The sequence below is a fragment of the Triturus cristatus genome, chromosome 5_2 (assembly GCF_964204655.1).
Source record: "Triturus cristatus chromosome 5_2, aTriCri1.1, whole genome shotgun sequence".
Classification (NCBI taxonomy): domain Eukaryota; kingdom Metazoa; phylum Chordata; class Amphibia; order Caudata; family Salamandridae; genus Triturus; species Triturus cristatus.
The window spans coordinates 626,069,769-626,085,923 of NC_140588.1; the positions used below are offsets into that span (position 1 = coordinate 626,069,769).

Genomic DNA, 16,155 nt, shown 5'->3' on the forward strand with positions numbered 1-16,155 from the left:
ATCGACGATAACCAGCAGCTGGATTTGGAGGGACCCACAAAGTCTGCAGCTGCTGGAGGTATTGGCAACCGGATTGGCGCCAAAGAGCCTTGGCAAATGCCAGTCATGTGTAGACTGAAGATTGACGATGATGCAGACCAGCAAGGTTTGATGGACTTACCCAGCAAGGGTAAGTGAGGGCAGTCCCGGAGCAACCCGGAGAGCCCTTGTAGTTGATGAGAAAGTCTTCGGGGGAGTCACTAGCCAAGGGGCAAGCAACCGCAAAGATGCCTTTGCAGGAAAAGTTCCACAGGAGCCCACGGTCACTCGAGACAAGGTAGGCCACTGATTTTCAGTACCAGACCTGCTAGGGACTTGGACTACAGATGGTTCAAAGCACAAGTTCATCGAAAGTTGTTTAGGGTTTGCACTCGAAATCAGTGCACGGTTCCCTGGTATTGCTGTTCCTCGTCACTCGTGGGGTCCAGATGCCACAGCTTCGCTGGGGACTCAAAATGGCCGTCGAGAGGTGAGGAAATCCTCTTCATGGGACGCAGAGACTTCGGACTCCGGCGGGAGCAGTGAAGTTTGCAACTGTTGATCAAAGTTACTGGTGCCTGTCAAGCAGGGGAGTCACTCCTTGACTCCAAGGGAGATTCTTCAGTCTTCCAGAGATAGTGGAACATCGAAGGGCCAGGATTCTTCTTTGTAGAGCGTCGTCCATGGTAATCTGAATTGCATTGGCAATGCTTGGTATCTTATAGTGAAGATAGGGGAGGGACTAGCTCTATGACCACTCCTCTAGGAGCGTCAGGGTAGTGGGTGGTTACGCCCACTTCCCTTTGTCCAGTTTCGTGCCAGAGCAGGGGCAGGTAGCCCCTGAACCGGTTTGAGCTGGCATATGCACAGAGGAGCCTACTGCTCCCCCAGTGCAGGACTTCAAAGCACTCTAGGAGTGCACCCACCCAGCTCCAATACACCAACTCCTGTCTGGGAGGTAGTGACACCTCCCTGTGACAGGATACCCTTTGTTGGGCATCCTCCACTGCGAGTTTTGGTCAGCAGCAGGAGGGCAGCCCAGTGTCTGTGCTGGTGGCATCCATTTTGTGATGCCAGGGCTCTAGAAGATTTCTACCATTTAGTACAGTGGGTACATGTCGTCCCCTCTACAAGGGTGGGATCATACTCCCACACCAGTTACTGGTGTGGGGGTATGATTCCAAGTTGTTTGACACCAAACACGACATGTTTTGATGCAGTAATTCCAAAGTTAGCATTTACCGCGAGGTTATAATGCACTTAAGAGTATATGGTTTAACCGCATCCACAAACAGCAGCAGAGAATAAACTCTGCCAGCTGCAGAGGGGTCCTGCTCATGCAGAAGCACCCCCTCACATAGCAAACCAAGCACCCTGCCCTCAGGATTGTTTGGGCCTGCAAGAGGGGTGACTGATAGGTTTATATGCCTGTGCATGGTGAGATATAGGAACCTATACCTCAGTGAGGAGTGCTTACACTACCTCACACAGGCTGCAGTATCAGGCCTGTGGTGTCAGATTGTGAATGCTTCCCAGGAGTGGCATAATACATGCTGCAGCCCCTGGTAGGCCTGTGAAGTACCAATGCCCTAGGTACCTAAGGTACCATATACTAGGGGCTCATAAGGTACCACAGTATCCAATCACTAGTGCATCTAATATGCACACCAATCCTTTAAGGGAGTAAGCAGACAGGCTGGGGTCCTGGATAGCAGGATCCCAGCCAGACTAGTCAAAAACCATTGAAACACCAGGAAAAAAGTGGGGGCAACCACATAGTCAGATTCCACTTTCCTACATAACCCCCCCCCCCCCCAAACGAAAGGAGATAAGGCTAACCGTGCCCAGTTAAGCCTTTATTTCCTGAGTGGCCATATAAGGAAGAACCTGCACTAGCATGGTTGCTCCCTGTCTCATGGTCCACTTGGGAATTCCTACCCCAAGGGGTTTTGGAGTTTCTCCAAAGTCTAGGGAAATTACCTGTATTGTTTTCTGGTACAGAAGTAGGCTGGTGGGGTGTCTGAGTCTGGAAGTGAGGCCCTATTTGGGGTGGTCTCAACTTCCTCAGCACACTGGTCACCATGGAAGCCTTTCTGTCCATGACTGTGTCATATCTGGGCCTAAGGGTCAACCTCTGGCTGCCTACAGCTGGGGGTTGGGTCCCTCTGGTTGGAATAGTGGAGGGCATTGGAATGTTTGGGGCAACTATGCCCCAGGTTTCCCTGTGCCCAACAAAGTCCATCTGGGTGGTACCTGTACGTAGGGGTAAGGGGGATCCCTCAGTGTGTAAAGGAATATTCACCTGGCTAGAACTACTCTGCTGGGTGTCCCTAATCTGCGGATGAGGGAGTTCCTCTGGACAGAGGCCCACTAGGGGTCCCCTGACCTCCCTGACCTCTGCAGCCCTGTGCTGACTGAGGCAGGGTAGAGAGGGGCAGGATACCTGCTCCAGACTGGGTGCCACCTTGGAAGGATCCCCTGCCATCAGAGTTGTGGCCAGGACAGGCCTGACCACTTCTGGGGCAGTTACTTTACAAGGGGCAGGGTCAGTTCCCTTAGAAAGCTGACCCTTACCTTTAGTCTGGGGAGGACTGTTCCTCACCCCCTATGCTCTCTGTTTGTGTGGAGTGATCCATAGTTTCAGGCTTCACTCCCCTTAATTTCTCCTGGGGTGGAGGTGAGGCCCTCGGGGTCTCATCCACTCTCTCAGGGATGCCTAACATTCTTTATTGGGCATTGTGCTCTACCTCAGCCCAGGCTGAGATTTCCAGATCATTCTCCAGTAGACAATCCACAGGCAAGGTTGGGGACACTGCCACTCTCTTTGGGCCAGTGACCCCTCCCCAGCTGAGATTTACCACTGACATGGGATGGTCTGTCCTAATTCCATCAATATTGGTCACCTGGTAGCTAAACTCAGGTAAAAGCTGTTCTAGGGGCACTAGTCCCTTTGTCACCATGGTGACACTAGCCCCTATGTCCCTATAGGCCACATCCTTCTGACCATTGATCATGGGCTCTTGTCAGTACCTGCCCAAGATATTGGGACTCATGGTAAAGTTGGCAAACCCCATGCCACCATCACAGACTAGAGTTGCTTGTGTAGGGGACCTGGTTAGGCCAGAGTCCACCTGAGTTCCCCAATAAAACCCAACTACCTTTTTAGGTGCACTCCCACCACCTGGGGGATTACTACTGGTAGTAACAGGAGGTGTTGGAGCTGCAGTGGGAGGAACATTTTCCTTATTGCCATTCTTTGGACAGCTGGAGTCAGTCTTCCAGTGGCCAGGCTGCTTGCACACGTGGCAATATGGTTTCTTATTGGAAGAGGAAGGATTTTGGGACCCACCCCCAGAACTGGGTTTTTGGGGCCCTTCAGAGGACTTTTCTGTTTTATTATCCCCACCTTTCTCTTTGGGCTTAGTTGAATCTTTCTTCTGGTCACCACCTTGGTTCTTGGGCCTAACCCTGGTTCTGACCCATGTGTCTGCCTTCTTTCCCAATTCTTGGGGAGAGGTCAGATCAGAGTCCACCAGGTACTGGTGTAAGAGTTGGTTTTGACAATTATTAAGGATCTGCTCTCTCATAATCAAATTATACAATCCTTTAAAGTCAGTGACTCTACTGCCAACTATCCAACCCTCCAGAGCCTTGGTAGCACAATCTACAAAGTCCACCCAATCCTGAGTCTGTGCTTTCTGGGTGTCTCTGAACTTAAACCTGTATTGTTCAGTGGTTAAGCCAAACCCATCTATTAATGCACTCTTCGGGGATTCATGGTCATTAGCATCCTCTTCTCTAACAGTGAGGAGCTTTTCTCTACCTTTACCTGAAAAGGAGAGCCACAAGATTTCTGCCCACTGTGTCTGGGGGACCTGTTGAACTCTACAGGCCCTCTCCATAGCAGTTATCCAATTGTGGATATCATCCCCACTCTGGTAGGGAGAAACAACCTTGGACAGGTTCCTATGGTCTGGAATGTAATCTCTGCCGCTAGGGACACTGTTGCTGCCACCAGGGGTATCTAACCCCTCCTTCTTAGAAGCTCTTTGGAGCTCAAAGGCTTCCCTATCTAAGGCCAATTGATTGGTTCTGAGGGCAAGCCTAGCTTCCTCATACTGGAGCATCTTGAACATTCTGTCAGAGGAGGTCTCTCTGGGATAGTGTGAGTTCCTCTATTGAACAGATTCTCTTCCAGAGTGGTATGAATGGTCAGAGTCCCTTGTGGGGGACCTGGTCCTTTCTCCCACTTTGTCAGCTCTCTTAAGGAGAACTCCTCTGTTCTGTTCAGACTTTTCTGGGTCTGGCCCTTCAATCACAGACTCCAGGTCATCTTGATTTTCATCATCAGACCCAGAGCCTATGGCTGACCCACTTCCTGATGCAGACCCACTAGCTCCTAGAGCTTGTCTCAGGCCATCTGCTACTAACAGATCTATCAGGTGTTGTGATGAGGGACTCCTGCCCACCCTCAGTTGTCTATCAAAGCATAAGGCTTTCAGGTCAGTGTAGGCTATGTCTTTGTACTGACATGGGGTGGACCCACTGGCTCCACCTTGGTGAGACATACTAGTGTTGTGCAGTGTTGTACTACCTACACTAGTTGAGGCCTACTGGACCTAGCTTGAGCTGTAGCAAGGGTGTGCTTGTCCCTTCACGAACAGCTCTAAGTTCAGTAGAACTTATTGATACTACCTTGACTGTATATGTACCTTGAGTACCTTTAGTGGTTTTCAGTTAGTAATTCAAATAGAGATTTTCTGGTAAAACAATGGCAAGCTGGAATCCCACCGCTGCCACCGATGTGAGAAGTTGGCCTGGCATATGCTGGTCACTAGTTATAGTGGCCACCTTGCACCAGTCCAATTCGACTCTTATGGTAGATAGGTTCAAGACAACCTTTTAAAGAAAGCTATCCTAGTGGTAGCTGTGGAGAGCAGCCTTCAGGCTAAGTCTCTGAGGAATGTAAAGCAGCTTGTTTTACCTTATAATCTCTTGAATTACCAAATGAAAAGGACACCACACAGGTATATATATCAAATATATATGTATTTATTCTTAGATACACTCTACTAATCTCTTTATGAGATTAGAACCCAGATACACATTCAAATGTCAACACTTCTCAATAAATTAAGCACAAATATGGCTGTAGCCCTAGGGGCGTACCAGACCATATACTAAAAAAATGGGTTAACAAACTCGACTTGCAAAATGAAAAGGCCTAGGGCCTTGGGAATCGCTGGGGCTTTACTTCTGCAGTGTTGGCAGGTAAGTAATCAGCCCACGGGAGACGCGTGCAGTGTCTAAACACAGCCACGGTTTTCCGATTGGTTTCAATGGCGTACGACACGGTTTGTATTTTAAAGTTTTAGGGCACTTCAGAGAAGTCAACAAGCAAGCCACTTACAGGGTAAGTATTTAGAGGGCCAACACACACTTGGGCACCGGAGTGCACGAGCTACCTCACCCAGGGAATCCGGGTGCATAGGTGTCTTTTGGTGTCGGGTCGCGATGCTGTTTTCAGTGGAGATCACTGAAGACTTGCTGCTTTTGACGACTGGAGAGGCGTCTGCTGGAATCCGAAGGTGGATTGAAGTTGCAGAAGACCTGAAAATTGAGGGGACAGTGTTCAAGGTCACTTGCCAGTGACCGGTGGCCAGCAAGATGAATGACCACCGATGTCGTGTCGATTCAGGCTGTTGATGGAGTTTTGTCTCTTCGCTCACGAGGTCCAGGAGTGATCGACGATGACCAGCAGCTGGATTTGGAGGGACCTACAAATTCTGCAGCTGATGGAAGTGTTGCCAACCGGATTTGCACCAACAAGCCTTGACAAATGCAAGTCTTGTGTAGACTGAAGATTGACGATGATGCCGACCAGCAAGGTCTGATGGACTTACCCAGCAAGGGTAAGTGAGGGCAGGCCCGGTGCAACCAGGAGAGCCCTTAAAGTTGATGAGAAAGTCTTCGGGTGAGTCACTAGCCAACGGGCAAGCAACCGCAAAGACGCCTTTGCAGGAAAAGTTCCAAAAGAGCCCACGGTCACTCGGGACGAGGTAGGCCGCTGACTTTTGGTACCAGACCTGCTAGGGACTTGGACTACAGATGGTCCAAAGCACAAGTTCGTAGAACGTTGTTTAAGGGTTTGCACTCGAAATCAGTGTACAGTTCCCTGGTATTGCTGTTCCTCGTCAATCGTGGGGTCCAGATGCCACAGCTTCGCTGGGGACTGAAAATGGGCGTCGAGAAGTCAGGAAATCCACTTCAGGGGACGCAGGGACTTTGGACTCCAGCGGGAGCGGTGAAGTTTGCAACCGTTGATCAAAGTTACTGGTGCCTGCCAAGCAGGGGAGTCACTCCTTGACTCCAAGGGAGATTCTTCAGTCTTCCAGAGATAGTGGAATGTCGATGGGCCAGGTTTCTTCTTTGTAGAGCGTCATCCAGGGTAATCTGAATTGCATTAGCAATGCTTGGTATCTTTTAGTGAAGATAGGGGAGGGACTAGCTCTATGACCACTCCTCTAGGAGGGTCAGGGTAGTGGGTGGTTACACCCACTTCCCTTTGTCCAGTTTCACGCCAGAGCAGGGGCAGGTAGCCCCTGAACTGGTTTGAGCTGGCATATGCACAGAGGAGCCTACTGCTCCCCCAGTGCAGGACTTCAAAGCACTCTAAGAGTGCACCCACCCAGATCCAATACATTAAATCCTGTCTGGGAGGTGGTGACACCTCCCTGTGACAGGATACCCTTTGTTGGGCTTCCTCCACTGCGAGTTTCGGTCAGCAGCAGGAGGGCAGCCCAGTGTCTGTGCTGGTGGCATCCATTTTGTGATGCCAGGGCTCTAGAAGATTACTACCGTTTAGTACAGTGGGTACATGTCGTCCCCTCTAGAAGGGTGGGATCATACTGCCACACCAGTTACTGGTGTGGGGGTATGATTCCAAGTTGTTTGACACCAAACACAATATGTTTTGATGCAGTCATTCCAAAGTTAGCATTTACCGCGAGGTTATAATGCACTTAAGAGTATATGGTCTAACCGCATCCACAAACAGCAGCAGAGAATAGACTCTGTCAGCTGCAGAGGGGTCCTGCTCATGCAGAAGCACCCCCTCACATAGCAAACCAAGCACCCTGCCCTCAGGATTGTTAGGGCCTGTAAGAGGGGTGACTGATAGGTTTATATGTGTGTGCATGGTGAGATATAGGAACCTATACCTCAGTGAGGAGTGCTAACACTACCTCACACAGGCTGCAGTAGCAGGCTTGTGGTGTCAGATTGTGAATTCTTCCCAGGGGTGGCATAATACATGCTGCAGCCCCTGGTAGGCCTGTGAAGTACCAATGCCCTAGGTACCTAAGGTACCATATACTAGGGGCTCATAAGGTACCACAGTATCCAATCACTAGTGCATCTAATATGCACACCAATCATTTAAGGGAGTAAGCAGATAGGCTGGGGTCCTGGATAGCAGGATCCCAGCCAGACTAGTCAAAAACCATTCAAACACCAGGAAAAAAGTGGGGGCAACCATATAGTCCGATTCCACCTTCCTACAGCGGTACACTGCATATGATGTCTTTGGATGCGGAGGTGAAGGGAGGCAGTCGGATGCTCTGTGTGCATCCTGTGAGGAAGGATGCGATCCACTTGAGGGTGTCTTGCTGTATGCCTATGCTGTGGGTTATGTTGATGAGGGTGTTGGGGAGACTGTGTCGAACGCCGTGGAGAGGTCAACGAGGATCAGGACTCTTCTGTTGTCATCAGTGGTGTAATTTTTTTAGGTTGTTGGGGTCAGCGGAAGCTTTCTTCAGGAGTGGTCTGATATCTGCCTGTTTCCAACTGTCCAGGAAGGTTGCTTCCCCCTCATCAACAGGGTCACTGAGATGCTATTTACTCGAGTCTGCACTAACATTGAAAAGATGTAAAGAAAAAAGGCAAGGAATTACGTGAAAGAAAGGAAGTAACTAGGGTGTTTTGCACCGCTTAACTGTAGAAATACCTTCATTTTTAATTATATCTTGCAGCGAAAGTGTAAAAGTATGATAAAGTCTGTTTAAAATCCAAAAAGCGTATTTCATTCACATGCAGAACTGTTTCACCTTAGTACATCAGATTATATCAGTGCATTAAGAAGTTTTTTTTTAAAGTAAGAGTGTTCAAACATGAATTTAGAAGCATTCATTCTTCATCCTACTCTGACAACAATGCCAATAGTGAACTAAGAGGCAAGTCGGTTATTATGTGCTCTGTTTTTGTGCCATGGGTTTCTATTATACATGAACAGCATTATGATTTATTAAATCAAACACAGGTGGTGGTTTTGTACAGCAAACATCCTTAAGTGGTGTATTTCAAGGTCCTCATGTGTGATAATGAAGAAAAAGACTGGAAAGTGACATAAAACAATTGACTAGGATCACTCAGTTTGGTTAAGTGGAAGAGAAGAGATTAGTCCCTGGATTCTGGTTTCCCATTGTGCAGTTCAGACACTAGATGTATATGTCTTGCTTCCCCTACACCCACCTCAGGGCCAGACGTGGTCTGTGCAGGTAACAGCGGTGGGGCGGTGGGGCTGGGTAAGGGGGGATTTCAAAGGACGATGCTGAGGAAAAATTAAATAAGTAATTAATTTTCCCTTGGCATCGTCCCCCGAAATCCCCCTTACCCGGCACCACCGCTGTTATCTGCACAGAACGCGGTGGCTCAGGACCAAACCCCCACCCGACACCCAACCCTCGCTACTCACCCTGCTGGCATCAATGCGTCGCTCGGTTACATCACAGTCCAAACTGTGTGGCCCCTGAGAAAATGTTTGCGAGTGCCCATGCTTTAATCCATCGAGCAGCTTCACAGGTCAAAGAAAGCAAACAGAACGCATGGAACACAAACTGATAAACTGGAAGCTTGTAGATTCTAGTTTCATAATTGCATAAAAAATTGTATATTCCTAAAGTGTGTTGCTTTATGGTGTGTACTTAAATCATCGCCTGCCACGTGCCTTCGATGGGATAGCGCTCTATTTTTACACACACAAATGCAGAATAAGGCGCGCGAGACATCTTGCTTGCATTGCGCATTATCATATTTACAGTTTTCCTCTCAGGAGGTGGCTTAACACGTGTGACGATGTATTACACAGCTACACCTGATCGCAAAACGCGTTAAGATTCATAAACAGAGCACTCCCCAACCCATTTATTATACAACTTCCTAATGCGTTTTCCATGCAAAGTACGGTCTAATTGGAAGGCGCGAAAACCTGGAAAGCCTGAAACGATGTGACTGTGAGCAACGATTTCTCGATGAATCATTAGGGACATTTGCTGTGGCAGAATGTGCGCAGTATAAATCTCTGGCGAAGTGCAGCCTGGTGTATTAACCGAGCGAGCCCAGGGGAGCGCGTGTCCTGCCACTTTGTTTCTACGCGTTCTCCTGCATCTCTAAGTGGCCGGCTCACATCTCTCGGGATCCTGTGAGAGGGAGGCTTTGTGTGTGAGAGCCCGTGTTATGGGGCTGCGAGAGAGCGCGCTTTAGCAGCCGGGCAGTGTTATGGGAGCCGCTTTCCTGTGCTAAGCTGATTTACTTGTTTCAGGTCTGACCTCATCATCCTGTCAGTATGGGTTCCCACCTACACAGCAGCGGCTTAGCCTCGGCGTGAGGGACTCGCGGCGCACTAGCCAGGGAAGCACGGCTAGCTGCTCTGCACCGGAGAGAGACCGGATCCCAAGTGACAGTCACAGAGACACTATTTCTTCCCTGAGACCACTCTCCGCTGTCGCCTTCTTTTTCCTCATGCAAAGATGTCTGTGTCTGGGAAGAAAGAGTTTGATGTGAAGCAGATCCTGAGGCTGCGCTGGAGGTGGTTCAGCCACCCCTCTCAGGGCTCCGCCGGCACTGGAGGCTGCCTGCAGCAGGAAGGATATGAGCACAGAGGCACTCCGGTTCATAGCAGGCTGAAAAGCCATTCGCGGGACAGGAACGGACTGAAGAAAAACAATAGCCCCGTCCACAATATACTGGCACCGGTGCCAGGGCCCACCCCTGTGCACCACCGGTCCGTGCCGTCGTGGCCCCCGCAGAACCTCATAGAGCACATCCAGGCCAGCGAGGAGAACCCGAAGAGCAGCGCCGAGGAGCCGCCCGACAAGGAGGCACTAGACAAAAGCAAGCCGGACTCGCAGCTCATCACAGATGCGAATCCAGATGTGTCTGCTGAGAGGTAGGAGGCGTGCGAGGCTCCGCCGAGAAAGATATACTGCAAAGCTCGCCGCCAAATAAATCCGCTTTCTGTCGAGGCCCCCATCGATTGCGCTTTATATACATAAAACGGAGTGCAGTGCAATCAATTCTCTTGTAGGAAACACAGATTACTGGCCATAAAACCACGCCATCTAGCACACTGTCCAGAAGATAGGACATATGTGTATATATGTGTTGTCTACCATTCTTTATTTTGAAGCGTTGCATGCCTCTAGTCGACTCACCTGCTTCACAGCACTTCACTCATGAAGCTGGTAAAACCAGGGAGAGAGCGCAGAAAGGGGTGAAGTAAACCATGCAATGAAATCCTTTACGTTATAGTGTTGTTCACGCAAAACCGCATTGAATATTTTAGCATTTGTTTATTGGTATTTGTTTATATTATTAATAAAGCGCTGCGTGACTCCATGTGACTTCTTCCGAGTGTTTGACTAAAGAAGGGGAACACACGAGGCAGGGACTCTAGATAAAACATAACAAAGGCATTTCTGGAATTTTCAGATAGGATAGTATTATTCACTTATTTGTATCTATCTAGACTATCTCCAGGGTCGTAACGTAAAATGATACCCCACACAGAATGTGAAGAGGGGCCCCTGGGTTTCCCGTATCTCCACAAATATTCATTGGCTTTGGGCGAAATGCGGCCCCTCTGAAGGGTTTGGGGGCCCTTGAAGGGTTGTCCGCCCTCACGCCGCAGAGATCTATATTACGCCCCTGTATTTCTCTGTAGAGCTTCCTGTGTTCAGGTGCTAAACATAAGAGAGTAACTCAAGAGGGAGACTTTCAAATGGAGAGAAAAGATCCTAGGCTAAGAGTACCAAAGCATCTTTCGCATGCATTCTAGTTCACCTGTTACAATTGCTACAACCAACACCCCATCGCCTGACCCTAATCAAAACCATCAGTCATTTTTCACTTCGATTTTCCAACCCAGATTTTATTGGGCAATGTACTTCATGAAAAAAGTTATTTTATAAGGTTTTTTTTCTCCCTCAAAAGGCTCAAAGCTGTCAACATCCTCCCCTGTCCCTTAGCAAGCCACAGTGCGCTTTTCCACCCCGGTTGAAGTTTTCTTCTAACAAGCTGTGACAGCCCGGCTGCAGTTAGCTAGTCACAGCGCAGCTCCTGGAGGCTGCTGTCACTGTGCAGCAAGCGCACTCTAACACCCGCCCCTCCACCCATCAACCAGCATCAATCCCTCGCACGGCATTGTTCTTTTTCTTTAAATGTTTATATCCTGTCGCCAGAGCGCGAAAGGAAAAGATGGACTGCGCCCGTGCCGCGTTGTGGTCGCGCGCGCTCGGCGCCTCTCTTTTGCGCTACAATTAACCTTGAGAACTGCGAAGTGGAGCCTCTTGGCTGGACTTTAACCACGGGGGACCGCACAGTTGGTCCGTTGCATCGGAGGCTCGTGGTGGAGACTGTCAGCAGCGCAGACAGGGAGATGCTGTTCAGAGAGAGGGCCCCTTAATGTATGGAGTTTGGAGAAGCCAGACATATAACTTACATATTAATTAAACGGGGCATGAGACAAGTAGCTTCAGTGATTCGACCCCGGGAGACACCTCACTGTAGTAGGTTTTGGGCGCACATGTTAGTGACACATCTGCTCCTAGTTTTCCTTTCGTAGCTCAGGTGCCTGCAGAAATAATGGTGCATTTAATGTTTACATACCATATACTGGTGTTAGGATTTTCCGAGCGCAAAACAATGACCCGCTTTGAATCCGACATCTATTAGGGCCTCAAGGGCATACCCTACTCTGAGAAGGAGGGGGTGTCCTGGACCGCGTGGGCCCATTCTTATGTTCTTCTAATCACAGTGGCACTACATAGCTGCAGGACATTTATGGGCAAACTGCAAAACATGCAGTTACATGATGAATATATAAAGACGCACACATTAACTTGCAAAGTCCAACCTAAAACAACCAACAATGAAGGAGAAAGTGAAGGCGTGGAGACACCGGACAGTAAGTTTTCCCTTGGCATGGGCATTAACTGTAAACATGCGCGATATTCAAGGTGTCACAAATCCAGCCGAGTAATGAAAACGTAATGACGTTCATTTTACAGTAAGTCTGATCTTGGGAGCACGGCAGAGCTGTGGCACGGGCCGCTCGTGGGGTGTGAAGCGTAAAATGAAGCGGCCGCACGAGCGCCCAGGCTGTCATTAGTGCAGCCAGCACCGCTGATGAATGTAATTAAGGAAGCCGCTGCGCACTCGGCCTTGAAGCTGTTGCTTCGCCTGCACGTGCTCCCCGCCCCCTCTCCGACACCAGAAGGTGCTGCGCGTCGTCTGCAGGTCTGAGGCGGAGAGCCTCTGCGCATTCACATCCGGATGGCACGAGACGTGACCGCACAAACGCCCTCTAATTGAGTGTCATTAAACATATCCGCAGCCAGGTGTGGTTAGGAAGACTCAGCTTACCTCGAAAAGTCACTATGTGTGAATTTATCACTGATAAAGTATGCAGCAGAAAAATAGAGTGCGGAGTGATTGGTTCGTGAGATCCACGAAAAGACACCACACAGACAAGATGCCCCACACCGAGGACACATTTGTGAAAATCTCACAAAAACAAATACACCGTGTATTTTAAAGAGTTTACCCGTCTGTGGCTGCATTTCGAATTTTCAATCTGAAGGTTGCAGGTTAATTTCAGAGGTACCTCCGGAAAACCGGGGTACTCAAGGGTCCAAGGAACACGGCTTGATATACGCAATTACTTTTGTTGTCAGCGGTTTATAGGTGAACAAAGTGACCACATGCCCACCTCTGCCTATACAATTACATTAGAATGTCCTAATGCATCACTGGCCTCTACAGTACTTCTGCAGCAGTACTGCAGTGCTCTGAGACAGGTCAATACCTTCATTTACACGAGGCTAATAGTTTACATGACCTCAAAGAACGATTGGGAGCAGTTATTGGCATTTCTGAACCTTTCCCTACATTTGTGGTAGTTTGTGGTGGTTATAAATAATCACACACAGGAAGTTCTTGTTAGACCATGGCCAAGATGTTCCGAGGCCTTTGCTCCCATCCATCTAAGCCCATCTCTTACCACTATGGCACTAACAGGAAGTATGCTGTCAGAAAGGTCACGTGCTCTCCTCCTCGTGCATCCTGCCTGTCTATAAAATGGCCTCATCGGCAGTGAGGGTATTCACATTGTGTCCCTCGCAGTCGCACCAGGAGGGAATCTGAGTGTACAAGATACATTTTGGCCCATGTTTACCCATTTCAAGTTCTACTTAGCAGTGAGTGTTATTTGTGTAAACTGGGCATTAGGCCATAAGCTTCTCATTCTTTTACTTGCCACATTCGTCTGTCGCTTTTTTTGCCTTGATACTTTGTGGACCTGCAACTCTATTTGTAACCTTGGGTCACTGCCTGGCTGCTAGTTCCGGATTACCAAATTGGCAAAGTAGGCCTATAGTCCCCACTCCTTTTAGGGCCCTGCGAGAACGGATCAAAATATAACTTAAAGTACATAAACCAGAGGCATCAGCTCCACAGAACAGTTTGTCTCTTTGAAGCTCATCTTCTGGCAGCCGACAGTTTGTAAACAAAAAATCAGGTGCATTGGTTATTAGGAGATCATTACCGGGAGGGGGGCGGGGGACCTTCACAGGGTGTAATTCGGCATTGTTGGCTGTCAGTAGCAAGTTCATGCCTGCAGATTACTCTTCTATCTTTCCTGGTTAGAGCTCAAAAGAGGATTCACTATAGTTGAGTCCTCCCCTGTATGACTGTAGCTTACTTTCTCACTCATCAATAGGACTCTGTGATCTTTTAGGATGCCTGCCTTTATCCTTCCCCACCCGCCCTGGAATGATCCCATTATAGGACATTCACGCTGACTGCCTGTAAGCCGTCTGCTGGGGCTATCACTTTGTTGTTTCTGGGTGGACCCTTTGGCCCAGATTTACTAAAAAGTCTTTGAGTACAGATAAGCATAAAAGTCTGCAGCACTTAGTTGATGCAAATTCGAAAAAATTGCACTGCACCAAACTTACAGAACGTTGCATGCCGATGATGTGATTGTCCGGCTCGTACAAAAGGTCTTCTAATACAGCACAATGATGTGCATCATCTCTGTTTATTCAAGGTAGTGTTGTTTCGTGTGAGATTTGTATTTGAGGTACACCCTCTCCATTATAACTTTCTATGTACAGCTAGTCACCAAAGGGTAAGCCATGTCAAATGTTTAATTTCACTGCAGTTACATGTTACGCTTGGGACTATCACACAGTTTTCCACTCGTTGATTTGTTTGAGCCAGGTTTCATTTGTGCTAGCATTTAATGCAATGCCAGGTCATGCTAGTTAAGTAGATTTAGAGCTTGTAGTCTAGTGGTTTGTAAATATTGCACTCCTTTGAGTCGCAGTTTTGTTGCTCTGGACACGTATCGTAAGACCTTACACTGTGGCTAAATTTCTCTCGTGTTTGCTCCACGAAAAACAACTGACATGAACGCCTCTGTCTAGTGCATGCCGTGGGCTGCCCTCTGGTGCTCTGTGGGTGGGTTCTGTAGAGACAATTCAAGCAGGTACAACACACAATGAATGTAAACTGCAAGAGTCCTTGCTCTCACTCCTCTTCCTGCTATTGCACATCTTTGTGCCTGGCATAAAATAGGATAGGAGCACGGATGTGTGCACTCCGTATAACACCAACACTCTTACACTGTATTTAAACACTCTTCCAACCTAACCCTTTTACATGGCCTTATGTGCTATCTAATCGCTAATGCGCTTCAGGACATTGTGAACGATATAGAGTTACATCACAATTGCAAATTCACTGTCTATGGATGTTTCTTGCCACTCCTAGGTGAACTCCTAGTAATTACCAGGATTGCTTATACAATGCCCATTGACTTGGGTAGTTTCTGGGATTTCCCCCTCCCACATACCAGGTCCTAGTTATACCCCCCTGCACACACTACAGCAGGTTGTATAATGCACATTTGACATAGGTTGCTGCCCTGCGACTACTGGGTAGACATCCACCAGAGCCCTGGTTTTGGAAATGATATTGAATCATGGCCCTAAAATGGAATGATATGTCCATTTGCATTAAAAACATATATATGAAAGGTACAGCAAAAAAAAACTAACAACAAAAATGAATCATATTAGATTATACAAATATAACATCCAAAATGTAAAAGAAGTTAGCAAACAAAAGAAAGGATTAGGATTGGGGGTAAGAAAATGTGGCCAAAGAGAAGTTTAGGATTAGATTTAGGTTATGCTTTAGAATCGGGTCGGAGTTTACAGTTCAGTGTATAAACTAGGGTCACGGTAGGCAAAGGTTTAGGATTGGGATAAAGTTAGGCATAAGGTAAGATATTGGCTTTGGTTATCTTCAAGGGTTTGGTTATGGTTAAGGTTAGAGTAAGGGAAGGTTTAAGGAAAAATGTTACAGTTAAGGTTGAGGAATGGATGTGTGTTAGGATCGGTATAAGGATTAGGAATGGGACAAGGGTAGGATGAAGCTTAAGTTATGGAATTGGTTTGTAGTTAGGGGTATGGTAAGAAAATTACATGTCTATGAACAATATATTGATGTGTTGCTAAATCGCTGATTTTGCACGTTCACGTTTTGTATTTTTGTAGATATGCAATGCCACAACATTTTCACTACTTTTTTGTCACTGTTATATTGTAATATATTTTTTGTGTACAATTTCAATATATGTGAATTAATTCTGGAATGTAGTTTTCTTATCGCCTGTGAGGAATTTTACATGCATTTGTTTTGGGTACTTTTGGAGGTAAAAAGAATACAAGGTTTAATGCCCCCATTAGGGTCTTTGTTGATTTACGTTACTGGTCAACGTCTCTATACAACCAGGAT

General features: G+C 47.7%; 1 protein-coding gene across 1 annotated transcript in view; it reads left to right on the top strand.

Annotated features, from left to right (window-relative positions):
* The first annotated feature begins 9,692 nt into the window (after positions 1–9,692).
* KLHL4 (kelch like family member 4) overlaps positions 9,693–16,155 on the top strand; it is an 826,871-nt gene continuing 820,408 nt past the window's right edge. The window contains exon 1 of the mRNA XM_085607742.1: positions 9,693–10,243. Coding sequence (XP_085463868.1) covers positions 9,825–10,243 — 419 coding nt within the window. The 5' untranslated portion in view covers positions 9,693–9,824. The remainder of the gene's footprint in view (positions 10,244–16,155) is intronic.